At 36.0% G+C, this 27,772-nt stretch overlaps 1 protein-coding gene across 2 annotated transcripts in view; it reads left to right on the top strand.

Annotated features, from left to right (window-relative positions):
- LOC127415175 (espin-like) overlaps positions 1-24,145 on the top strand; it is a 154,716-nt gene extending 130,571 nt beyond the window's left edge. For both annotated transcript variants that reach the window (XM_051653797.1, XM_051653796.1), the window contains 5 exons: positions 1,454-1,599; positions 4,614-4,958; positions 19,288-19,368; positions 20,068-20,087; positions 22,612-24,145. In XM_051653797.1, the coding sequence (XP_051509757.1) occupies positions 1,454-1,599; positions 4,614-4,958; positions 19,288-19,368; positions 20,068-20,087; positions 22,612-22,759 (740 nt within the window). In that variant the 3' untranslated portion in view covers positions 22,760-24,145. The remainder of the gene's footprint in view (positions 1-1,453; positions 1,600-4,613; positions 4,959-19,287; positions 19,369-20,067; positions 20,088-22,611) is intronic.
- Positions 24,146-27,772: the final 3,627 nt, after the last annotated feature.

Below are 27,772 nucleotides of genomic sequence, written 5' to 3'. Positions count from 1 at the left end.
ATTTAGGTTTGTTCTCACCAGGATAGATCAGTGGATTATTTATACCTGCAGCTGTCAGCATTAATTTATATTAATTAATACGTCTAGTGGATTAAATGTTCTGGTTAAAAGAGGCGTTTATGGAATCATCTTTTCTCTCCTATTTAATATATATCAGGGGAGCTGACATCAAAATAATTAGGAGAAGATGACATGTCCTGCAGTGCGACATGCTATACCCCATCTAAAACTATTTTTTAAATTATAGAATTTAATATTTACTACTAAATTATGTGTGTGTGTGTGTGTGTGTGTGTGTGTTATAATTTATCATTTAATATTAATTATTTATTATAACATGCATTATCTGAATTATAACATTTGATATTTATTACTAAATTATATATATATATATATATATATATATATATATAACATTTATAACTATTATAACATTTTGCTATTACTTTTTTATTATTATTTTATTATTATGCATGGAATTTAGTCTCTTAATTAATGTACTTCTAAAGCAGGACACCGCAGGACCATTTAAAATGAACTAGTGAGCAAAAAGGTTATTAAAACTGGTGAAAAAATTTATATTCACTTTTCATTATTATACATTCATAAAATCCTGATGTTGATTAAAAAAAATATAAATTTAAAAAATATGTGTCAACTACCCAACTATATATTATTTTTATGTATTATATTAACTGTATAAGGCCTATATAATTTTCTTTTATATTTATTTATTAATTTCAATATACTAAAGAGGATAAAAATCATGTGCAGTATAAAATGAATATGTAGATTGACTCAAGCCATATCTAGGGACCAGAATAACATAGGAACTTGGGAGTTGGCTCTTTTGACCACCTAGCAACCACCCAGAACACCCTAGCAACTGCATAGCAACATGCTAAAATCACTCAAAACACCTTAGCAACTGCTTAGCAGTGCCTTGGCAACCACAAACAACACCCTGGCCTATAGCATTATGGAGGCAAATTTTGCACTGGGCAAGCACCACCATTTATTTATTTATTTATTTTTTTTTTTGTCAAAATAAAAATCTAGTTATAATTATTATTATTTTAAATGTAAGAATATTCACTGACATATGATTTTCATCATTTTAAAATGTCAGTAATTTTTAGAAATAATTTTGATATTGAATCTTGAACAAAGGCCTGTTCTTTCTCCATAATGGTCATTTTTGTCTTCAAATTGAGTTTTAACTTTAATTTCCCTTTTTATACTGTATTCAATGAGTGGATTCATTTTATTAGTAACTGTTTAACTAGCACATAAGTTACTGAGTGCTGTATACATTTGTTAAGAAGTCTGGGGTTTTAAATTAAATATTTAGGGGAGAAGCTTGTCCGGTCTCTCTCTCTCGCTCTCTTTCTCTCTCTCTCTCTGTCTCTTCATTGGTCCATCATGGTTCAGTTTTCCTCTGTCTTTATCTCAGGCAATAAATCCTTCAACATGATGTCCCCCGCTGGAGATAATTCTGAGCTTCTGGCCGAAATTAAAGCTGGGAAGAGTCTAAAGCCGACACCTCAGAGTAAAGGCTACACGACTGTCTTCTCAAACAGCAGCACAGCGGAGAACAACGTAGGTCACGCCACCTTCCCAAAACACATACAATTACATATGAAGTGACATCTTTTTGTTAGCCTGTCAAGAACATTCAAATTACTGTAATGTTTTGAGATGGTTTGCTTGTAATTTTCATTATTCTCAATGATGATTCTCATTACATTGTCACTACTATAATACATTAATTCAAATCAATTTTAGTGTAATTTTATTATGTAATTATATTTTTAAATCAAGATATATCAAAGGCAGTACAACAATTCTACCATGATGTATAAATACTCATACAGATATAGCTAAAGCAGATACTTATGCATTCGGTAACACTTTACAATAAGGTTGTACACGTTAATGCAGCAGGTATCATAAACTAATAATCAACATATGTATTTTTTACAGCATTTAATTAATAAATATACTAATGTTTATTTATAAATATACTATTGTTCATTGTTATTTAATTTTATTTCATAACGCTTTAATGTTATATGGAGGGCCAAATAACTAAACATTTAATTAAATAAATATTTAAATAAAGCATTAAATAAATAATGAAATAATTGAAAAAGAACTATAAAATCAACAACTTCGCTTGTGCGTAAAATGATAAACCAACCCAAAGATGATGCTGAAATGGAAATGGATGCAAACTAGGGCTAAAATGAAATACAAGGGACATTTCATTATATACTTAGTCTTAATAAAGTAGTAATTGAATGCTTTTTTTACTATTTCATTTTGTATTTAATGATTTATTTGAATTTTTAAATATTTATTTAATGATATAATTTTGAGTAATTTGGCCTTTTAATGTTAAAAAATTCATTTTATTTATTTCAAATATAATTTCTTTTTTTAATTTTGATTTGGGGTAAAATATAACCGAACATGTTAAAGCAGTTGTCTACTGTGTAACCTGGGACCTTTCATTTGGGTGTGACCACCATTGTTTGAGGATTGGGATTGTAACATAATTGTAATGTAATACTATTTGTATTACAAACATTGTTGATTATCCATAGAAACAAAATATAAACGTACAAATCAGACACATGGCACATGCATACAATACCAATGGGCATAAATCCTCATGGTGGAGCGATGTTTCTTTAAATACATGAGAAAATATTTCTGTACACAAATTGAAATTTCCTCCCAGTTATCGACTGGGAGACCCCAAGGAGGATAAAAGCAGTTACAGTGAATGGAGTTATACTGTAGTTCTGATCATTATAAGAGTGCAGCTCAGTGATCTGGCACCAAATCCATTCTGCAGGATAATTCAGCCGAGAGGCTTGTGTAACATGCTGATGGTGCTGTAGTACAATAGCACAATTTATTAAAGTTACATAATTAAGGAAATTACAAAAGACAGAGGAATAACAGTCTTTTCCTCTAAAAAATAAATACATTCAGAATCTGTGATTAGTTTCCAGTATGTAAATACAAGATCGACACAGATATTAATGGCTTTTACAACTCAAAAACTTTTAATTATGGCAATTCCAACATGAAGTGAATTCAGCATTATAACTTGATGCCATAAAAGAGCTTACAAAAACTCATAATTCTCTATTTCATAAGATAGCCATCTAATGGTGATTTAAAGAACCCATAAACCAATACACCGATCTGAAGAAACTGTAATGTAACATCAAATTGCTTGCAATGTCTTACATGGTTTCTGCAGGTTTTAAAAAAAGTCTTAAATTGCCCTTTAGCAAATTGAAGCCTTAAAAGGTCTTAAATAAGAGCAACAAGTCTTAAAGTCATAAGGTAATGGTATTAAATGTTGCATGAGGGATTGGTTTTTCATTGTGTTTAAATTGGTTTAAAGTGAAGAGCCATTTCTGAGCACGAATAGCTTTATATCAAATTTGCGGTCACTAGGACAAACTCTATAGCGCCACCACCAGTTAAAAAATGCGCTTTCTTTTGCACGTATCTTTTGAACCATTTGTCCTAGAAATTCTTTTTGCATGTAATTACGCTCCTCGTAAAGATGATACAAATGGACTGCTTAAATTAAAACTTATACAATTACAGTGGCTGCCATCTTGGATTATGACCTTTATTGTTTATTTGCTACTATTCCTGCCAACTTTGCCCGATTTCCCTAAACAGTGGCTCAAAATAATCTCTAGACTGATCCGCACAAAATGAATAATACCAATAATTTTTTTTTTTTTTTTTTTTGGTTTGTTTTTTTTGGTTTTGTTAGGAAGTTACGCTAATACAAATTTAACGAGGTCAACATAAAACGGGAAGTGAGGCTATATCTTGCTAATGGTTTGTCGTATTGAAGCGAAACTTGGTATGCTTCATCAGTACCATGATCTGAGGGTACATGCAAAGAAAATTTCCATTTTTGCCCAGAACTTTTGAACCGTATGTCCTAAAATCATGAGTTTGGTGTCTATGGATTCCTTGGTTATTAGGATTTCAAGGATACCCATATCTGTCACATTTTGCAGAGATGAGGACCCAAATGCAGAGTAAAAAAATGTAATACTTTATTTTATAAACAGACACAAACTCCCATGAGGGGGAAAAACATAAACCACCCCATAGGGGAAAAAGTAATCCCGGAACTGGGGCAGAGGATGACGGGGAATCAGGACCGACCAAACCAGGTTGGGGAACAGAATCAACAAGAACACTGGAACACACATACAGGACCAACTAAATAACTGGCTAATCTAGGACAGGGGATCTAGATTGCAGAATTGTAGGGAGGTTCTTATAACAAAAGAAAAAAAAATCATAAATGCTCCTTTTGTTGAGCTTCTACATTTAGTGACCAAATGTATTTGAATGAAATCTTGTTTTTACATGTTTGGCGGTGATAACTTATATTATATATATATATAATCTGCATCTCAGAGGCAGTACAGTAGATTCCACCATGAATAAACACCACCATTTATAAAGAGTTTACAATTTAAGTAATAAATCACTTTTTTTAATGTTTTTATTATAGTAATGAGAATAACATTCTCATTAGTAAATATTCTCATTTTGACTTACAGGGGGAACGTCCAACATCGCCGCCACAGCCTCTGCCAAAACCACAACTCAATGACACCCAGTTCACAAAGCCAGCGTCTCCACCGACCAACAGCCCACCAACACCTCCCACTCCCACGGCCAGCAGTGGGTCGCCCCAGAGTCTGTCCACATCACAAAGCAATGAGCAGCTCACAACTGCCATCAATGGAAGTACTGCACCAGTCCAGAAGTACAGTGTGGTGGATGCGGAGAGTCTGGTGCCCACCCATGATGAGCAGGGACGACCCATCCCAGAATGGAAGAGACAGGTGATGGTGAGGAAGTTACAGGTGAAGATGCAGGAGGAGGAGGAGAGCAAGAAGAAGGTGAGTAGATTAAGACACAGTCAGGTGTTTTCATAAGCTGAGACAGTGTATATGTCATCCATCCTATATAGCCCTCACATTATTTAGATACTTTAGCCAAAGCCAGTGTGCTTAGTAACATACTTAAAGACCCAATGAAATCAAAATAGGATTTATTTTTACTTTTAGTCCATATCTGTAAGCTTTGAGGTGACCTATATACTAGTGTTCTCCTAAAAGTTGACAAAATAAACTTTTAGCAAATATAAAAATATGAAAACAACTTCCATCAAAACAGAAAAAAAAATGAATGATGAATTTTTCTGTTTGCAGAGGCGTATGCAATTTTTTTGTCCAATAAAATGCTCTCTAGAATGAGATCGTCTCCTCACCCTAAGGTCACATACACACTAATCTAAGTTTGAAAACTGTTTTCAGTTCCCCTCACATCATTACTTTTCCAAAGTATGCAGTAAAAGAGAGCCTTTTCAAAAGTCTCAGTTTTCGGTCTAGGAAAATGCCGTTCTAATGTGGATTAAAGGCATAAATGTAGCAAAATCAATGTTTTCAAATTAAAACACATCATTGTGGACGTGCTGCACTCCATTTAACTTAGACAATCAAAATTTCCTACTTGAAAAAGTGCAATAGAAAGGTACTTGAAATCGGTTGACTGTTTAATGTTATAAAAAAACGTAATTAATGCAGTATTAGTTTTTTACCTCCTGAAACTTCACTAAAGTTTTCCCCCACTTCTTGTGGTAAAAATTGGTATATATAAATTTTTGTGCTGCTAGTCGATTAAAATTTTTAATTGCGATTAATCACATAATTTTTTTGTAGTTAATCGCGATAAATCGCAGATTTTGAAAGTGCTGAAATTTGACACTATATATACTTCTTTTCTTGTCAATATGCATTTCTTTCCATCTTAGAAAAAAAACAAACATTTCCAAACAAAGGCTTCCACAGTGTAAAAATAGAAATGCACTAAAATATCACCAATTCAAGTAACATTAAATGTTTCTCAAAGTCTAAGTGGGAGTTTGACTAATTGAAAGAACTAGTCTCCCCATTGTTTGCATATTCATTGCAATGGGCATTAAATCTCTTAAACTCTCATCCTCCATAATATTAATCTGCCGGTAAACTGTGGCTATCCACTTTGTTAAAGCAATCAGCAATGAACTCACCATGAAAAGCGCTTGCAGACAAAAACTTCTCATTCTACATTTTGGTGATAGTTAAGACTTCACGTGCTTCTGTGGTAACTGAAATGCACCTTAGGCTGAATGATACTTGATTTCTATCACAAGTCCCATTTGGGATTGTTTTGTACATCAGATAGATCTAAGAGCTCCTTCTCCATCATTTTATCACTGACAGGGAAGCGCTGTTAGAGATTCTTTTATTTATTGAGATAACAACCTCCGCAGCTCCATCATAGGAGAGAGCATAACAGTTAACTAGTGTGTTACGACAGTACAGCTATCTATGAGACCGCCGCGTTATGCTATTTTATGTTAAGCTTGGAGGCTGGTAGAAGGGCTCTGGCACTGTTGTGTGTCTGTTTGTGGTGTGTGCATCAGTTTAATGACTCCAGACGGACACATTACAAAGTTTCTGCCCTTCACACTAGTGTTTATGCTGTATTATAGGGAAATGCGTTAATTGTGATTAAGAAAAATGTACGCGTTAAACTTTTTTCATTAATTGCATGCCTTAACGCGTAAAATTTGACAGCTCTAATCAATTTCCATGAGGTACATGCTTGACTCTACAGCACATCCCAGCATTGAAACTGATTGTGTGGAGCAGGGCATGCTTATTCATGATGCGCAATGCATGTCCTGGCATAGTAAACACAGGAGTGGTTTTACTGTTCGGAAAATGGAGACTTCACATGCAAGTGGTGAGCCAGGTGTGGGAAAGATATGGGCAAGCTGCCGTACTTTTTTGCATCACCCGAAAACGCTCACCCACTGTCATCTGCAGGGTTGGGAGGGTTACTTTTGAAATGTATTCCACTACAGATTACAGAATGCATGCTGTAAAATGTCATTTGTAACATATTCCCTTAGATTACACAAGGTCAGTAACATATTCTAAATACTTTGGATTACTTCTTCAGCACTGGTAGATTTTTTCACTTGTTTTGACTATAAAACCCTGACAGTACAGTAAGACAAAATACACATGTTAAAAATACATTCTCTGAAAAACCTAAATATCTTATGCAGTGTTGTTTCTAAAATAAGATAAATCAAATTGATCTTGTTTTAAGGATTTTTAGATAATTTTACAGGAAAACAATACAAAAATTATTATCCAGAATACGATTTTTGCCCTAATATCAAAGGTCTTACTAGAAAAAAAAGAAATTGTGATCTAACGTGAATTTTCTTGATAAAAAAATATGATCGTGCCTGGTAACGTGCATGTAAAATGGCTAGAAATAGCATTTTATCTTAGCGTAAAGCTGACAATTTACAGAAGGTTTATTTCTATTTCTTCTGCTCCAAACTTATTTCAAACTTACTTCTCTGTCTGCTCGTATGAATGTAACACATCATAAGAAAGTGTTTCACCGCTGTTCAAATGCACTTTGGATCGCATCATTTATATGTATAAATGTTTTCCATCTGAAAGGACTAAATATTAAATGAAACAAATGACAATAAAATGCAAAGTAATCTCTTCAGTTATCAAAATACTTTTTGAATGTAACTGTATTCTAATTACCAATGATTTAAATTGTAACTGTAGTGGAATACAGTTACTTATATTTTGTATTTTAAATATGTATTCCCGTTACATGTATTTCATTACTCCCCAACCCTGGTCATCTGAACCAGTGTCAAAAGTGAAACCGCCTGCGAGAGACCCAGCTGGTGCGCATTAGAGACTGAACGGCAGTCAGAGAAAATAATAGTTTTGAGATTTTAAACCTCGTCAAATTAACGAAAGAAAGAAAACGGCACTTGTCAGATCATTTCATGGGGTCTTTTAGACATGAACTGTGAGATTATTTTACATGCCTGTAGTTATTAGATGTTTATCTAGATAGATGTTTGTAAAAATTTACTTTAATGATTTAACTTTTACAATTAATGATTGGGTCCATGGAAATGAGAGCATTTTCTCAGCTTACGAGGTCAAAGCTATCCTCCTGTAGTTTCATGCATTAGTTCTAGTAGGATGGGGCATTGTGTCACTTCCTCAGATTTTTAACCATTTTTATTATTTTAGATATAAATTGGAGCTTTGAAATTGAGCCCTGATCAATCTACATGGAGGATAGCTCAGGTGTGAGTGTTTGCATGAGGTGTGACCTTTGAGAATTGATCTGTCTTTGAAACTAGCCAAATGATCTCTTCATTGCAAAAATTATGTTTATACAGTGTATAAAGTCACTGTATCTCTGAGTAACAACAGCAGTGCTGTGTGGTTCAGCAAACTTGTTCAGTTATAGCTCTGAATTATTTAGCTAATTAAAGGCAGTTATTTTAAGGTTTTTGGGTCAGCAGTAATTGTCAGCACATACATAAATCAAAGAAGTTAGGCTGTAGTTGAAGGTTCCTTTACGGGTTAGTTGCTGTTTGTACAGTTGAATGTTTGTTTGGGTTTGGGGGGTGGGGGGGTTCCCATATACAATATCCCTTTAATGTATGCCAGCAGTATTCTCTGCTTTCAGAGAATAACTCTTCTGATTAGAAATTGGTCATTTGATCACAATACCATTGTGTGGGTACTACATTTTTATACTTTTTTGTATAGGGAAGATTTTGTACTCTGTAAACAGAAAAGACTCTTCCGATAAAGCTGAAGTGAGTTTTCTCAACTAAAAAATTGTATCCAAGCTTAATATGCATGCAATATGACAGTTAAGTAAGCTATTTGTAAGTTGATTTCCCTAAAAAATGTAACATTGGCTCCGTGATTCTATCTAAACTGCAACATTGGCTCAAACAATGGTATGAATTTGTGGCGGGACTATCTGTTTTTGTACCCAATGACAGATTTGGGGATTGTTCAGGAAAACTATTTTAAAACAATTATTATTTTTGCAATTCTGTTTGGTGACACTGTTGGCACAGATATTACACAGTTTACCTTTAAATGGCATTATCAAATCACTTTTGCTGTCAGATTTGTTGTAGGAGAGTACATGTTATTTTTTAAATTTTTGTTAACACAACTGTCTTGACTACACTGATTTAAAAGCTGTCCCTTTGAGAATTTTAGCCATTTTGGCCTAGGTTTTATCACAGTGCAGGTATTCAAGTAAATGTTGTGCAGTGTGGCATTTGGTTGGATTTCCCTCTGCTCTGTGGAGTGATGCAGTGTTTAATTTGGGGCTGCTGTGACCATCCCAAGTCAAGCTTAAGCATGTTTGACATTTACTAATGAAGTATTAGTTTAACGTGGCTTACTGGCGATGGTGCATGACAGCTCTTAAGTTTTTACATGGGGATTCAGTGGTGTGATGCAAAGCCCTTCACACTGCAAGTGATGCTTAGATGTTGAAGTGCAGTTGGTCATCTTGGTCATTGTACTCATTTAGCTGTTTATTTTTAAGTTAAACTTCTTGTTAACACCCTGAAAGTTTCTTAACAGTTTATCTAGATTAGGGGTGACTAGTCAAGTCCTCTGGAAACACATTCCAAAAATAATTTACATAGAAAAGTACATATGAAATTCACATTTAAAGGAATATTCCTGGATATTTTCAAATGAATGGTTATGCAATGCATCTGTAGCATGCTTTCAAAAACCACCTAGCATGCAAGTGGCCAGCACTGAATACATTTTTAAAATATGCTATCACAATGTTTTGAAAGTATAACTATAAAACTTAAATATTAAACAAGTTAATATGAGACTGGTAAATCATTTACCAACCCTGTCTGTGTAAAGCTATGTCCAATCGTGTCAAAAACTCTGTCATGATCAGCTTAAAAAGTAGGCCCGGTTACTTTTACTTGGTATCTGAACAAGAATATCAGGGCCTTTCCTGGTACAAATGTCCGTAAAGTAAAAGTCCACAACCAGAAGTTTCTCTACTGAGAAAATTGGTCCCACTTCAAAAGGACGATTTTAAAGCTCAAATAACACACATTTTACTTAAAAATGTATGTAACTGAAAAAACAAAAATGCAAGCCTACCAATTTGTGTTTTACACTCTCTGGAACGCTTGCCCCAAATGCTTCCAATATAAGTGCATTACCGTTTATGCACTTACCATCCATTTTTACATAATGAGGGTCGTGTCAAAATTATTGTCTGTAGTAATCACCAGCATGCCACAGATGTTGTCCGTAGACATTATGTCGAAAATAACCTGAAATATTCCTTAAATATATTTAAAAGATTCCAACCTAAAGCCTTGACATTTCATTTCAATTATCTAAGACGATTTGAATGCTAAGCTGCTGTTTTTTTTATGGCTGCAGTTTCCTTCAACTCAGTGATAACAAGGCGGTACCATCGCACCACTAAATTCATGTAAAGTTTGAAACGTTTGAGGTGAATAGCGTGTATGTAAGGCATTGGATCCATGGGCTGAAGGGCACCCCGTCCTCTGTTTTTGTCCCTTTCTATCTCCTCCTCTGCCCCTACTTTAGTTTGCTGCCAGTGGATACTATCAGGCCCAAGACTGGCATTATTCTCACGTGCACAATGCTATATTGGGTCCATTTGGGGAACTAATGACTGAGGATGACCTCATCCGCATTGAGAGGCAGATTGAGAACCTGCAGGTCATGCACAAAGTGACAGAGGTGGAGAAGGAGCTGGAACAGCTGGAGCAAGAGTTGAAGCAACTCCTGCCTGTATCTGCGGCTTTGAACCAAGACCACTTCTCTGTCAACCCCAAACAGGTTCATGGGCAAGCAGAGGACTTGCCTGCCTGGTGCAGCAAGATCTCCACGCTTCTCAAAAGCATGGCCATTCTCCTCGCCACTCTGGGTGGTAAGGAGGTTGATATTCTGGAAATGCTTACTCAAGGATATACGTACGAAGGCCTGAAGAATGGAAAGGGCCAGACGGAGATCTCAAATTCAGTGGCCTCTGGGAACATCGTCCGTTCGCAGTCATTCTCCACTCGAGAGGAGGTGGAAAAGGAGATTAAGCAGTGCGGTGTATCTGTAAAAAACCTGAAAGCCAATTATGAAATTCACAACCAGTCAAAGTATGAGGATGACAAAATGAACCAAATATACAAGCGTACAAGGTCCTTGCCAGCTGTCAGTGAATGCAGTTACCCATCAGATCCCATTCTTGAGGATGAGTTACTGTTCTCTCTAAGTGAGAGCCAATCTCAAATTGGAGATGGATTGCTGTTAGAGCAAGATCCAAATGTACCATTGGTGCATGAAGAACCTATAACACAGTCCCATGCCCCTTTGATATACAGTGGGCCTGAAAGTACAGGACCATTGGACTCAGAACACCAGGAGCATCCTGACCTTCCTACGAACACTGCACTAAACTCAGAGCATCTCACAAGAAGTCTCGAGGTGCAGACAGACCTGAGCTATGTTCAAGAATGTATTGAGATGCGAAAGGAGAGGATTGTGTTTCTCTTCTTGGAACACTGGAGGAAGTACACTATGACAGAGTCCTACAAGTGTGCAGGAAGAGGCAAGACTCTAAGCCTTGATGCGAATGACTGCCATTCCTTATATTATCAAAACCTAGCTGAGCCACATGATACTCTGCAGACAGACGACGAACAGTTGCTGCATTTTATGAAGCAGAGACAGGTTGTGGGAAATCTTCTTGGCCACTGGAGGACAATAATGAGCCAGGTGCCCACACGGCAAATCCGCAGACTCAGTCGAGCTCAGATGATCTACTGGCCTGAGCACTTCCTTCCTCACATCAATGGGTCACCAGTTCAATATGAGAGTCTAACCCTTGACCTTTTCATGCTGGGCTACTTCCAGCTGCTCGAGATGAACATGTCCCGCAGCGAACGAAAATTCCGCCACTTGCTTTGCTATGAGATGTTTGACCGACTTGGCAGCCACCCATGGGAAGTAATCCGCCAGTTCCACCGAGAGGTGATGGAGAGCATCGAGAGAGGGAAACGTGATTGGTTGGATGGCTTTGAAGATATCAAGGTGAAGTATTTTGGTGAATCTGTTGAGGGTGGCGGGCTCCTTGAGGCTGCCAAACTCATTCTGCCTCCAGAGGTTCTGCAGGCAACCATGAACCCAATGCAAGGAGCTCAACCAAAAGCAAGCCCCTCAAGTTCTTCACCACCACAAGTTGCCAATGAACATCCAGGACAAAATTCAGAGGAGGGTTCTGCACTGACCTCCCAAAAATGTTCCTCAGAGAACCCAACTGAGAACATTGCGAATGACTCAGTGGCGCTGAAGAGTACCACTGAAGTTCAACAACCAAATGATGCTGTTGCAGTACACTTTGCTGCACAACCAGAAGGCATACCACAGGCATCCACAACAGCTGAAAGTCCCCAGACTGCACTCACATGTTCTGGGAATGGACAGAGCCGAGTAAATACCAAAGAGGAGCCTAATGAGGACTCTATAAAGCTTATCTATGAACTTAAAGAGTTTAGCAATGAGGAGATTATTCGATACATTGATCGAAGCTTTGCCTTCTGGAAAGAGAAGGAAGCTGATATGTTTGACATCTGATTGGGTCAAATTAGTTGAAGGATAAAAAAGTGATCAGGTGACAGAATAAAAAGCTTGTGTTAAGCAGATCAGTAAACAAAACAAGGATTGTTTGGTCAGGGAGGCAGCTTACTGCTAGAAACACTTGGATTGTCAGAGAAACAATCAAATGCTGAGCTTAACTGAATGCAAGGAACAACTGTGTCCTGCCATCATATAGCATCATTCTGAAAGCAATTTTGAACAAATATGTATTCATATTTGTTTAGTATCCATGAAAAGAGATGCGTGTAGGAGATGCAAATGCAAACAGGTATTTAAAAGCCTTCTTTTGATATTTGACAAATATTTTGGGTTGTGATATAAAAGGTACATTTGGACCTCAAAACAGGATATTTTTACATTTCTACCATGAAACAAAACAAAAAATACATAGACGTTTGTGAAAGTTCACATGATGCTTTCTTGTAGAATATTAACTCTTCATTGAGTATAATTGTTACATATTAGCATTAATATAATGCAGTCAGACTTTAAGTGTGATACTGCATTTGACAGTAGAATCTGTCTGTTAAAAAATTTACTTTGAATCCATTGTTAAAGTAAACAACATTTGGTTGTTTGATCCACATACAGTGCATTCAAGGTAAATAGTTAATCAGTATGCATTCCCTGGGAATGAAATGCATGACCTTAGTGTTGCTAGCGCCATGCTGTACCAGGTGAGCTATAGGAAATTCAGCACATACTTTGAATAAAAAGGTATTTGTATTAGAATGAAAACGTAGAAGTATTCTTACTTTTTTTTTTAAACCAGTGTTTTTCTATAAGATTGCATTCTCTTATTTATTGATAAAGAAAAGCCATTCAATTTTTTAACTTTAACGCTTAATGTTCTCAATCTATTGTTCAACTTACAATTGAGATTATCACCTTTTTAAATTCTATAACCTTTGACTGTCACCACAAAAGAGAACTACTACTACAAAGTGCTTAACATCATCAGTTTTACATTGTTTAATTTCCATGTTTTGTAGTTATTTAGAAAAGATCAGAATAGTTCCTCAACATAAGAATAAATATGTGCTTACAGCATTCTCACTTTTTCTTGCAGTGTTTTGAGTTATTTAAGCTTAGTTTCTGAACATAATCAATGCCTTTATTATTAATTTAACCAAGCTTTATTCAAGTGTGAGCATACTTGACCATTTGAAAGCTTTATCTTTTAAGTTTGATTGTCTTTTAGCTATGTTGTTTTTAAGAGGTTTTAAGAACCAGATAGATTTCTACATAAGAAGTTAACTGCAAATGTTTTTTTTGTTTTGTTTTTTTTTGTTTTTTGTTGTTGTTTTTTTTACACTTAACATTGAAATGTATATTGTTACACCTGTAACCACTGTGTTCCATCTAGCCATGTTTGAGGTGTTTGTTTGAAATGAAATAAATAAATCTAAAGTTTGCTATTAGTTACTAAAGCGGAGATATTTTATTTGTGATATCCCACTATATCATTATTAATAAAACACAGGGTTGGGAGGGTTACTTTTAAAATGTATTCCACTACAGATTACGATAAAAAAATATGATCGTGCCTGGTAACGTGCATGTAAAATGGCTAGAAATAGCATTTTATCTTAGCGTAAAACTGACAATTTACACAAGGTTTATTTCTATTTCTTCTGCTCCAAACTTACTTCAAACTTACTTCTCTGTCTGCTCGTATGAATGTAACACATCATAAGAAAGTGTTTCACCGCTGTTCAAATGCACTTTGGATCACATCATTTATATGTATAAATGTTTTCCATCTGAAAGGACTAAATATTAAATGAAACAAATGACAATAAAATGCAAAGTAATCTCTTCAGTTATCAAAATACTTTTTGAATGTAACTGTATTCTAAATACCAATGATTTAAATTGTAACTGTAGTGGAATACAGTTACTTAGATTTTGTATTTTAAATACGTAATCCCGTTACATGTATTCCGTTACTCCCTAACCCTGATAAAACGATTGAACACTTTTGTAAGGGCAATGATTTATAAAAGGCCAGATTTACTTAACTATTCATTTAGCATTTAATGTTTGCTTTGCACAATTATTTTTGCGCTGCAAATATAGAACTCTAATTAGGTTCCATGAACTTGGCTTGGCAAAGAGTTAAATAAAAATTAGACAGTTAACTATGGCATCATGGCTATTTTTGGAGTCAAGCTCAAGCTCTGGTTCTTGAGAGCATTCGGCAGCCATTTTCTTCAGAAGGCAGGGTTAGTCCAAGTGTGATGTCAACTCATTTAACTGGTAAAATTGATGAAAACTGTCACAGCAAAACTGTGACATGCTCCATCAGTATTAAATGGTAGGTACTGCAAAAATTCCAAATATACACCGTGTTCAAACACTTTTCTGTGGTACGCACTGTATCTTATAAGATGAAACTATATTTTTTCAGAGATAACAAAAAACTCAAATGGTTGAGAGAAGGTTATTATAAATAAAATAATGTCACAATATAAAAAATTTTAATGGGACAAGGCTTAATTTTCATTATGTATTTATAAAATATGGCCCAGACATGTTTATTTAAGATACTTTAATAGATGTTTATGATCTTTAGTAGTATCTTTCTGAACTAAGGGTGATTTGTAACTTTTACAAACCTTACAACTGTCCAGCAATTAACTACCTTATCCTTTTGTCGATTTATTATGGCCGTGTTTATGAATGCCTATTATGCCCTTTTTGTGTGCTGATTCAGAATATCACTCCAATTATTCCAAATTATTAGGTAAGATAAGCACATTGTCAAAAATAACAATATTGCATTTTGAATGGAAGGATTCATGGAAGTTTTCCATACTAAATTCTGATTGGACGAGCCACGTTGAAGCTGTTGTAAAAGCATTATAATCCTGTAAAGTCTTTCTAGCAAGTCAGTCCACTGGCGGCCATCTTTGGAATGCTTCCGTTAAGCTATTTCCAGTCATATCAGTGCAGTTCCTTTATACTTGAATGGGGGAACACTGAAATCTCAGTCTTCAATTTAATAGAAGTGGCCCGTCTCTGCTAAATAGTCTCTGTAAATAGTCTCTAAAACTGCATATTCTATTAATGCACTAAGTTGTTATGTTGCTTGGCAACACTTTATTTAAAAGAACATATTACATTTATGCATTTGACCAATGGCTTTATCCAAAGCAACTTGATATGACCTTGGTGTTGCAAGCACTATGCAACTGGAATCTTCATCTGTTATTCATCGTTTTTCTTTCTTTTAGTTTTTTTTTTTTTTTGTTTTGTTTTTTTTGACATAATTCCCAGGGGAATAATGAAATATTAAGACATAGATTATCTTACCTTGATACTCTGGCTTGTGCCAGTGATGTGGCTTCACAGTAGCAGGTTGGAGGTAATCGATCTGTTTAAAGGGGAAATGAGAAGCTGAAGATGTTCACCTCCTCTGCTGCTCTATAGTTACTAGCTATACGGAGGCAGGAGATCGCTTTTCACTTGGTGTAAACACTACAAGTAACCTCTCTGGGAATGGAGAAAGTTTGGAAAAACAAAATTTTGGCCAGCGCAAGATAAATGATTTTTTTTTTTTTTTTTTTTACTAATTAGGAGTATTTTGGTGGCACAATTACTTCTTTATGTGAACTTGTTAAAATTGTAGGACGTTATTTTGGTATTTTTGGTAGCACTGGGGTGCTTAAGTAAATGTTATCATCTTTAGCCTTACACCCTATCTACCCCAGACGCGAGCAGCGTGACACGACAAAAGCAAATCACTCCCATTATAATCAATGATGCTGTCTACATTAGATGCGCAAGTTGCGTCGTGCCGACAGTAATCGGCCATTTTGCACTGCACGCGTTGGCACTGCTCCTGGCAACAAGACAAATAACTGGTTTAGAACATTTGTTTTGACGCCTCCAGTGTAGACAGCCTCAAGGCATTGCGACAGGGAGTTATTCTAAATACAACAGTGAAAAAATTTAAACATGGGCATTCAGAACTCAGCACTCAGCCTTTCAAAGTATACTCTTTTGACCGCCAGCAAATATGAACACGTTTGACGCATGTGCATATGACTGCTTTATGATATTCTTTAAGTACACTCACATAGAAAGGGGTCTGTCTGCGTCCTGCAAGACTACTACAAGACACGCCCACTACAAGTTACGCCCCCTCCAAATAACCAACAAAATCCTGAAGTCTTGGAACAGTTGGATGCCATATTCATACTGTACATTTGTTGTGTTTATTTGGAGTCCCACAGCAACCATACACCTACACCTATCCATAACTCTAAACCTAAACTAACCACAAAGGTTTCAAAAAAGAAAAGTTTGTAAAATCATTAAATATACAGCAAATTAAAAGTTCTTTTAAATTCAGTCATACCGCCGTATCACTAGGTGGTGACAGTGAGGAGAAATAAATGAAAGTGGAGAGGAGAAGAAGCTAGCGGTATGCTAAGCTGATAGCTAACTGATTAGCTTGTAAGCTAACTGGAGAAAACAGAACAGATAATATCTTAACATTTATATATTTTTTTATTATTGAACAAGCAGTAATTGTACAAACACCTTCAGGAATAGAATAAAGAGCACTTCCACAAAATTTCACATTAAACAAGTAATTTCAGTTTACCATTTAAATCTATAATTATTTCTGTTTAATAATATGATTTGTGACATATAATTTAAAAGTTATTCTTTGTCAGATTTAAAGAGTTAAGAGAAAAAGAATTATACAGCGATTGCATAGGATTTTAAAGTTCTTGTAGCCAATACTGTACTGGGTGTGTCATGAAATGGGTGTTCCTTGTTGTCTTGCAGGACGCAGACAGATACAGTTGAAGTCAGAAGTTTACATACACTTAGGTTGAAGTAATTAAAACTCATTTTTTAACCACTCCACAGATTTAATATCAGCAAACTGTAGTCGTTTAGGATATCTATTTTGTGCATGACACAAGTAATTTTTCCAATTGTTTACAGACAGATTGTTTCACTTTTAATTGACTATATCACAATTCCAGTGGGTCAGAAGTTTATATACATTAAGTTAACTGTGCCTTTAAGCAGCTTAGAAAATTTCTGAAAATGATGTCAAGTCTTTAGACAATTAGCCAATTAGCTTCTGATAGGAGGTGTACTGAATTGGAGGTGTACCTGTGGATGTATTTTAAGGCCTACCTTCAAACTCAGTGCCTCTTTGCTTGACATCATGGGAAAATCAAAAGAAGTCAGCCAAGACCTCAGAAAAAAAATCGTGGACCTCCACAAGTCTGGTTCATCCTTGGGAGCAATTTCCATCTGTACAAACAATAGTACGCAAATATAAACACCATGGGACTACACAGCCATCATGCCGCTCAGGAAGGAGATGCATTCTGTCTCCTAGAGATGAACGTAGTTTGGTGCGAAAAGTGCAAATCAATCCCAGAACAACAGCAAAGGACCGTGCAAAGATGCTGGAGGAAACAGGTAGACAAGTGTCTATATCCACAGTAAAACGAGTCCTGTTTCAACATAACCTGAAAGGCTGCTCAGCAAGGAAGAAGCCACTGCTCCAAAACTGCCACAAAAATGCCAAACTACAGTTTGCAAGTGCACATGGGGACAAAGATCTTACTTTTTGGAGAAATGTCCTCTGGTCTAATGAAACAAAAATGTAACTGTTTGGCCATTATGACATTCGTTATGTTTAGAGGAAAAAGGGTGAGGCTTGCAAGCCGAAGAACACCATCCCAGCCATGAAGCATGGGGGTGGCAGCATCATATTGTGGGAGTGCTTTGCTGCAGGAGGGACTGGTGCACTTCGCAAAATAGATGGCATCATGAGGAAGGAAAATTATGTGGTTATATTGAAGACATCAGCCAGGAAGTTAAAGCTTGATTGCAAATGGGTCTTCCAAATGGACAATGACCCCAAGCATACCTCCAAAGTTGTGGCAAAATGGCTTAAGGACAACAAAGTCAAGGTATTGTAGTGGCCATCACAAAGCCCTGACCTCAATCCGATAGAAAATTTGTGGGCAGAACTGAAAAAGCGTGTGCGAACAAGGAGGCCAACAAACCTGACTCAGTTACACCAGTTCTGTCTGGAGGAATGGGCCAAAATTCCAGCAATTTATTATGAGAATCTTGTGGAAGGCTACCTAAAAGATTGACCAAAGTTAAACAATTTAAAGGCAATGCTACCAAATACTAACAAAGTATATGTAAACTTCTGACCCACTGGGAAGGTGATGAAAGCTGAAACAAATAATTCTCTCTACTATTATTCTGACATTGCACATTCTTAAAATAAAGTAGTGATTCTAACTGACCTAAGACAGGGAATGTTTTCTATGGTTAAATGTCAGGAATTGTGAAAAACTGAGTTTAAATGTATTTGACTAAGGTGTATGTAAACTTCTGACTTCAACTGTACATTTGGGCGCATGCGCCAATGATGCGCACAGATGAGGACTCTCCTCGTGTCGAAAAAATCTGGGCCGCATGGACAGTCCATGCAGACTGTGCTGATGATGACATTTACGCCACGCAAATAGTGTGCGTTCCGATTAGCAACACAGACAACTAAAGCATACTTTGGCCTAAATAACTTTGTTTATATGAAGATTTATAAACCTATAAAATCTTTACTGTTCTCATGATTGGCTTTGTTTCTCTTTGCTGTCTCTGATAGGCTGAAGAAGATGAGGCCCGTCTGGCTTCCTTACCTGCCTGGAGGAGAGATATCATGAAGAAAAAGTTGGATGAAGAGAAGTAAGTTGAAGCCAGAGCTCTTGCTTCTTTCCCTCTACTTGCTTTATCCTTTAACCTGCTTCACTCTGTTTTACATTTCTAATTGAATTAGACATTGAATTAACTTAAACTTGTGAAAAGAAGGAGCTTTTCCAGACAGTCTAGTATCATAGAGTGGGTTTTATAACATAAAATTATTATATTTTGAAATAATTTGGTTTATCTTAGTATAATTAGTAGCATGAAAAAGCATATAAATTATTAAAAAACATTTTAAAAACTTTTATATTCACTAAAAGTCATGTTTTCACTTTTCACCCAGCTCTGACCATGGTAAATACCTGCCTATAACAGTCCTGAGCTTTAGGGTTAATTTAATACAAAACAGATGTAATGCCAAGATTTTAAATAGTTTAAAGCTATATAGAATTTGTGCCAATTTCTAATATCAAATGGTAATAGCTTTAATGATATTGATAGACATATAAATAACCTAACAAGTGGGACAAAGACAGATTTCTTCTAAGCAAATCTGTGAGTTTTCTGTCTTTTACTGTCATGATCTTTTTGTGGATTGTCATAGCGTGGTGATAACAAGTAAATAAAACTGTATGTTATTTTCTAATATTGCTGCTTTTAGAATACTCTGTCATGTTTTTTAGGAAAATTGTACAAAAATTCAAATACATATAATCATCTAATTTCTCTTTTTTACTCCTGGGTGGACAGAGAACAGAAAAGGTAAGATATTTGCTACTAATAGCAGTACTATTGATATCTGTAGTCATAAAATGAAAGATGTAGTTGTACATGTAAAGTGTAATTGACCAAAAAACAGCATTAGCATTTTGTTGTCATTTACTAACTCTCGTGTCATTCCAAACCTTTATGAATATCTTTTCTCCATGGAACAGAAAAGAAGAAATTTGAGAAGGAGGAATTTTGATGAATGTCCTGGCCACTCTTTCCATGCAATTATGATGAATGGGGACAGCAGCTTTCAAGCTTCAAAAAGGACACAAAAGCACCAGTAAACTATCATAAGTGGTCCACATGACTCTTGCGCTATATTCCACATTTTCTGAAGTCATATGACAGCTTTGTATGAGAAACAGAGGGAAAATTAAGTCGTTATTCACTGAAAACCTCCATCATACTGTAGCTCTCCATATCAATGTTTCTTGTGAAACCTTTACTTCAAAATCAAAAGAAATGAGAAATTATGTTTTGCATATAGAAAAATAAATCATATTTTTAGAGCCATTAAGATTTTTTACATTGTGACATTATTTTTATGACAGTTTCACACGATTTACCTCCATATTCTCATTACCAAATGTGAAAAAAGATGATAATTATAACACTCTCATTACCGCAACATAAACAACATCTCTTTTTTTAAACTGTAAAGTATTTGTACATCATACTAGTACTCTCTTGGTACTACCTTTCATTTTTCATTCTTCACTGATTTTCTTTTCTTTTTTTTTAAATCATTGTACAACAGCAGTGTTGTGGTAATGAGAATCATCATTGAAAACAATGAGAACAGTAAAGGTAAAACGGTAAAACTGCGGTGTATAATGTGTTTAAGTGTCCTGAAAATAATGTCACAATGCAAAAAATCTTAACAGTCCTTAATGAAGACTTTATTTTCTTTATGAAAAATATAATTTCATTTCATTTTATTATTATTATTATTATTATTATTATTAATTTAATGGGGTAAACCCATTAAACTTTTTTTTTCTGTTTCAGTGGCATACCAAAAATTAAAGGCTTATAACTTTAAAAAAAACAAGGAGGGTCACGTGTTTGGTATCACTGTAAAGAAAACTTTTCAAATGTTTTAATTATATAGATTATGATACATTCTGAGACTCTCAGCCTAACTGCTTTTGTTTTGTTCTCAATTGTGTCAACTGTATTTTAGAAAAATTTTGTTTTGGTATGACAAAGCAATCAAAAGTTATAGCATTACAAATATAATTTATCATAGTGTCCAAAGGTCTCTCCAAACAAATAAAACATAATAATTGTACACAAGAACTAATTCCACCTGCAAACACAACAATGACTAAAGGTATGCATAGCATGGAGACATAATTTCAGTAATAAGATTTCACAGAATGAGTTTCATTCTGTGTCCTTTGAGTCATCATTGAGTCTGTGTCATTTACTTGGCGCCATCTCCTCGTGGTCATATTTAACATTTTGCTTATTGTCTAATGATCTATGCATCCGATTACCTTGTGAGTGGGCTCGTTTGAAAGATAATTACCTCTTCTAAGTAATGGTATATGATATTTTATGTTCCGTTTATTTTTCTTTTATAAGCGAAATATGGCATATAAGCAGCACCAACTTAATTGTTAAAGGCCTATACTAAGCTATTACTCACTATGTCTGTGAGTAAAACAAATAGGCTGAATGTATTCTACTCTTTCAGAGCTTTCCAACATCAGTTTGATGTTTTGACTGATTTCAATAATATGTACATTGCAGTTTTTTTTTTTAAATAAATGATCAAAACGGAACACTTCTGATTTGTCTGCAAATTTAAAAGCACTTGTTCAGTTTTGGTCATAATTCCTTCATGCATTGTAAAATACAGCTTCTAAGCTTTAAAACAATACATATTCTGACAATTTTATTTTTTTTTTCCATGAGCTTAAAGGGTTAAATATGATTAGGACATTTTCGTGAGAGTCATCCTGGCATGTTCATGAGAGAAGTAGTGATATCCGATTCATGAGTGAATCATTATTCAGAGTCTCTTTGCAATAAATTGCTTGGTCTGATATATTAGTCCCAAAACTGATCTGCATCTCTAATTCCACTCAATGATCTGGTCGCAGGCGTTTAACAGCTCACTGGAGGAAAGATTATCAGTTAATAATGATAATTTAGGCCAGTTCCTAACATAAAGATTGTATGACTTTAGAAGACTTGGAATATAGCACTCAAGTTGCATGGACCTTTTATGATACTTTTGTGGCTTTTGCATCCTTTTTGAAGCCTTTTGAGTTCCACTGAAAAAAAAGAAAGTCATACAGGTTTGGAACGACCTGAGGATGAATAAATAATAACAGAATGTTGGATGAACCACTGCTTAAATATATTTACATTAAAGAATAGTCATGCCAACCTGCTGCTGTTGTTTTGATGATACATACTGTTAGATAGTTATTAAACACAATTTATTGTGACTATTCATGATTTCTGATTGAAAGGCTTATGAAAGACATTTTTCTCATTCTTGCAGAAAAGAGGAGGAGCAGCGGCGAATGGAGAAGGAGAACGAGCAGAAGTCGGAACTGGAGCGACTACGAACGCTAGGCTATGATGAAACCAAGCTGGCACCGTGGCAACGGCAGATCATTTTAAAGAAAGGCGACATAGCGAAACAGTAGAGTTCACACTCCCAGTCATTCTCATTCACATTTGCAAAACTTTCTGCTGACGTACAGATGTAGGACACTACACGTTCACAATCTGCAAGACCCTTTTAGACGGGTCACCAGACACTGTTCTGGTTGCTTGACCATCATCATCATCATCATTACCAATTCTTCAGAGCTCTGATGATTCATAGTACAGTTAAATAGATTAAAAAAAATTGATTGTGGTTGAGTCATATTCCTTTGATTAGTTAGCCATCCTAATAACAGTACATTTGTAAATTATTTTGCAGAAAATATTTTTAGCACTCCCCACCAAATCCTTTGGCTTTACAGTAGTTTTTTTATATCTAGATAGATAATTTATGTCAATAAAATAACATTTACTATGCTTTTTCTTGGTACCTCATGTGGACACCACTGTACACACACACACACACACACACACACACACACACACACACGTGATAGTAACGTTCTTTTACTCCAGCTATTTCAGATCATTAATATATGAGCCAAAAACATAGAAATCATAAGTCTCTTAAAAATAATAATAATCATAATGATATATGTCATAATGAGCCACAATGCTGGGCTGCAATTATCCAGAAGGTGGCATCAGAGGTCCTTTTAAAAATTGCCCTTAGTAAGTCTTCCCAGATAACAAAGCTCACAATGTTTGCTAAACCTATTAGTTGCCTGATTTTTTCTCAGTCATAATAGGATAAGATAAGCCAATGTCTTAAATATTCAACAAAATATTAAATATTGCATCTGATGTTCTAATCATAATTGCTCAGTGATCTTCTTTATGATGTCATTGTATTCAACCATGCTGTAGTCCCAAAAAGGAAGCTATTTACAGATATTTTGGGATATAAAATACATAATTATTTGTAATAACTTTTTCTTTCTCTGCTTGGTTGTCGTAGACTGTGTGCTATTGTTAATATATTTCGAGTAACCAGACCTCAGAAAAGTGCCGGATTTGGATCTGTATGTATGTGCGTGTATGAGAGACAGAGTATATACATGTAATTCGTCTGTCTTGTGTCATTCACTGTGCGATGGGTAGAATTGATGTATTTTCGAGTGTTTGTTTTCTTTTACAACTGTAAATGATAATAATAATAATAACATAAGTATAAGAGATATGCATGGTCCTTCTTGGGTTTGGAAACATTCAGATGCCATAATGATATTGAAAAACACAGATGTGAATGTCATTGCCATTATAAGATTTTCTATTCATAATGACTCAATACAATAGTATGGATTAACCCTTACTGCCCTATAATAATATATGATGGTCACTTACATGTTTTCCTGGTTTCAGCCTGGCTTGCATAGGCATTCTTGTAATTTTCCCAATGGCAAAATAATTTAATAAAAGTTTAAATAACATATTGTGTGCATGGAATACTTTTTATACACCACACAAATAACTTCCAATTCATTAAGCAAATTAAGAATCAGAATCAGCTTTATTGCCAAGTGTTCTCACGTACACAAGGAATATTTTTTGGTGATAGGAGAAACAAGTGCAAACAGAACATTACAGTGATACACAGAATATAAAACAAGGTAAGAGTATAAATAGACATAGACAAATAGAGTGTGGGGGGATTTCTCCTGAAGTCCACTATCATCTCCACTGTTTTGAGCATGTTCAGCTCAAGGTTGTTGTGACTGCACCAGACAGCCAGCTGGTCAACCTCCCATATGTATGCAGACTCATCACCGTCGCGGATGAGGCATGACCGTGGTGTTATCTGCAAACTTCAGGAGCTTGACAGTGAGGTCTTTTGCAGTGCAGTCATTCATGTACAGGGAGAAGAGCAGTGGAGAGAGAATGCATCCCAGAGGAGCACCAGTGCAAAAGTGAGTTTCCCCAGTCTCACTAGCTGCTGCCTATCTGTCAGAAAGCTGGTGATCCATTGACAGATTGGGGTGGGCACGGAAAGCTGGGTCAGTTTGGTTGAGAGAAGGTCAGGCATGATTGTAATGAAGGCTGAAATGAAGTCCACAAATAGGATCCTTACATAAGTCCCAGGTCTGTCGAGGTGTTGCAGGATATAATGCAGTCCCATATTGACAGCATCATCCACAGACCTGTTTGCTCAGTAAGCAAACTGAAGGGAGTCCAGCAGGGGTCCAGTGATGTCCTTCAGGTAGGCCAAAACCAGTCTCTCAAACTACTTCATGGACGTGAGAACGACAGGCTGTAGTAATTAAGTTCTGTGATTTTGGGTTTTTTGGGGACCGGAAAGATGGTGGAGTGTTTGAAGCAGCAGGGAACTTCACACTGCTCCAGTGATCTATTGAAGATCTGTGTAGATGGGGGCCAGTTGGTCAGCACAGACTTTCAGACAAGCATGTGAAACACTGTCTGGGCCTGAAGCTTTCCTAGACTTTTGTTTCCGAAAGACCCGGCACACATCCTCCTCACAGATCATAAGTGCAGATTGAGTAGCAGGATGGGGGACGGGGGGGGGGGTGTTCCAGGAGGTGTTGGTGTGTGTGTGAAGTGAATATCAGAGCGGGGGAGAGGTGTGAGACTTGGCTTTTCAAACCTGCAGTAAAACACATTCAGTTCATCAGCCATTAGTTGACTCTCTACAGAGCGAGGGGGAGGTGTCTTGTCAATTCAAGTCATTTTTATTTGTATAGTGCCTTTCACAACATACATCGATTCAAAACAGCTTTACAGAAATTCATGCATTAACAGAAAATGAAACCGTAATATCTATAACGTCTTAGAGTCATCATTGTGTAGTTTGATTAAATTATCAGTGTGTATAATTTTTATACGAAGTGTGTATAAAAATAAATAATTAAATAATAATTGTATTTAGAATACCAGTGAGCAAGCCAAAGGTGACTGTGGCAAGGAACACAAAACTCCATAAATGTTGGTTAATGGAGAAAAATAACCTTGGGAGAAACCAGGCTCACTGTGGGGGCCAGTTCCCCTCTGGCTAACAGCATGAATATAATGCCAATATTACTTATTTATGTGCAGTGCAAGTCATGGTTTAAAATTATTAAACTAAGTAAGTGTTAAGGGCCAGTGTTTAAACAAAGATTTTGTAAGAACTATAAGATTAATGACTAATGTCTTTGAAGTTTGTCCCGGATATAGTCTGTGTATTCCTTTTTAAGAGTGTAGTCCATCATTAGACCAAGGTGATGCAGGCCGAGATCAGTGAGGTGCTTTGCAATTCAACCAGCTGGTAATTTCAGACCAGGCGGTCTTGTACTTGGTGATGCTTTTCAGGCTTTTCCACACAGATGCAGGATCATTGGCTGAAAACTGGTTTTTCAGCTTTTCATTGTAGCTTCTTTTAGCCACTCTGATTTCCTTAGTGTGTTTCTGGCCTGGTTGTACAATATTTTATCCCCACTTCTGTAAGTATCCTCTTTGGCATGATGAAGCTGTCTGAGTGTTCCTGTAAACCATGGTTTATCTTTATTGAATGATAAAAATGTCCTAGTAGGGATGCACATATCCTCACAGAAACTGATAAATGATATCACAGTATCTGTGAGCTCGTCCAGGTTTGTGGCTGCAGCCTCATAAACACTCTAATCAGTGCAGTCAAAGCAGGCTTGTAGTTCCAGCTCTGCTTCATTGGTCCATCTCTTTACAGCCCTTACTACAGGCTTAGCTGATCTTAGTTTCTGCTTGTAGGTCGGAAGAAGATGAACCAGACAGTGATGTGTTGTTTGTATTTCGGCAGTTCACAGGTGAGGTTAGCTTTATTAAAATCTCCCAGAATAATAATAAGTGAGTCCGGGTGTTGTTGCTCTGTGTCTGTGATGTGATCAGCCAACTGTTGCAGCGCTGCGTTCACGCACGCTTGTGGAGGAATATAAACACTCACCAGAATAAACGAGGAAAACTCCCATGGCGAGTAGAAAGGCTTACAGTTGATAAAGAGCGCTTCTAAATTAGGACAGCACATCTTCAACGCTGTTGCATCTGTACACCAACTTTCATTGATGTAAAAGCATGTTCCACCGCCTCTCATTTTCCCAGATGATTCCACAACATCAATATTTATTGGCATATTTCAGCCAAACATTTAATTCTATCATAATTTACTCACCCTCATGCCATCCCAGATGTGTATGACTTTTTTCTTATGCTAAACACACACAAAAAATATTTGACTATAAATCCCTTCTTTCAAATTCTTCTTTTGTTTATGGTGATTCACATTCTTTGTGCATGTGTGGGCAGGGAGGAGAATTGATGGTAAAAAATTACTTAAATATTGATCTGTTTCTCACCAACACCTATCATATCGCTTCTGAAGATATGGATTTAACCACTGGAGTCATATGGATTATGTTTATGCTGCTTTTATAGGCTTGTTGGACCTTTAAAGTTCTGGCCACCATTCACTTGAATTGTCTGGACCTACAGAGCTGAGAAATTCTTCTAAAAATCCTTGTTTGTGTTCAGCAGAAGAAAGAAAGCTGTACACATCTGGGATGGCATGTGGGTGAGTAAATTATGAAAGAATTTTCATTTTTGGGTGAACTATGGTTCAAATATGAATTATATCAAACACGTTTGGTCACCGGCGCCTGAAAGACATGTGTTTACACGAGCTGAAGACTCTGCATATTACTATTAGTTAGATTACATGACTGAAAGCTCCAGGAAGTTTATGCAGCAACGTCAGCAGAACATAAACCTATCCACTTTAATAGTGACAAACTGAAATCTCGAAAATGGTTGGTCAAGATTACGATCAAAGAACACATTTCTAATCAACAGTAAAATCTGACAGCAATGGTTTCATAAATTGTGCTTCTTTAGCTGAGATCACGCTATTTTCCAGCCTGGTCCAGCTAATGCGCATGCGTGTTCTTGAGTTGACTGACAGGCGATGTCTGTCTCTAAAAGTTGACTTTTACCTGTAAGGTGGGACTTCCTTTCTATATCCGCCATATTGGGCATTCCAATTTCTCCCTTTTATTTAAATACAAGTGGTCTGTCTTGGGTAATAACAGTCT

This window comes from Myxocyprinus asiaticus, chromosome 24, assembly GCF_019703515.2.
Source record: "Myxocyprinus asiaticus isolate MX2 ecotype Aquarium Trade chromosome 24, UBuf_Myxa_2, whole genome shotgun sequence".
Lineage (NCBI taxonomy): Eukaryota > Metazoa > Chordata > Actinopteri > Cypriniformes > Catostomidae > Myxocyprinus > Myxocyprinus asiaticus.
This window is presented reverse-complemented; position numbering and strand designations above follow the sequence as displayed.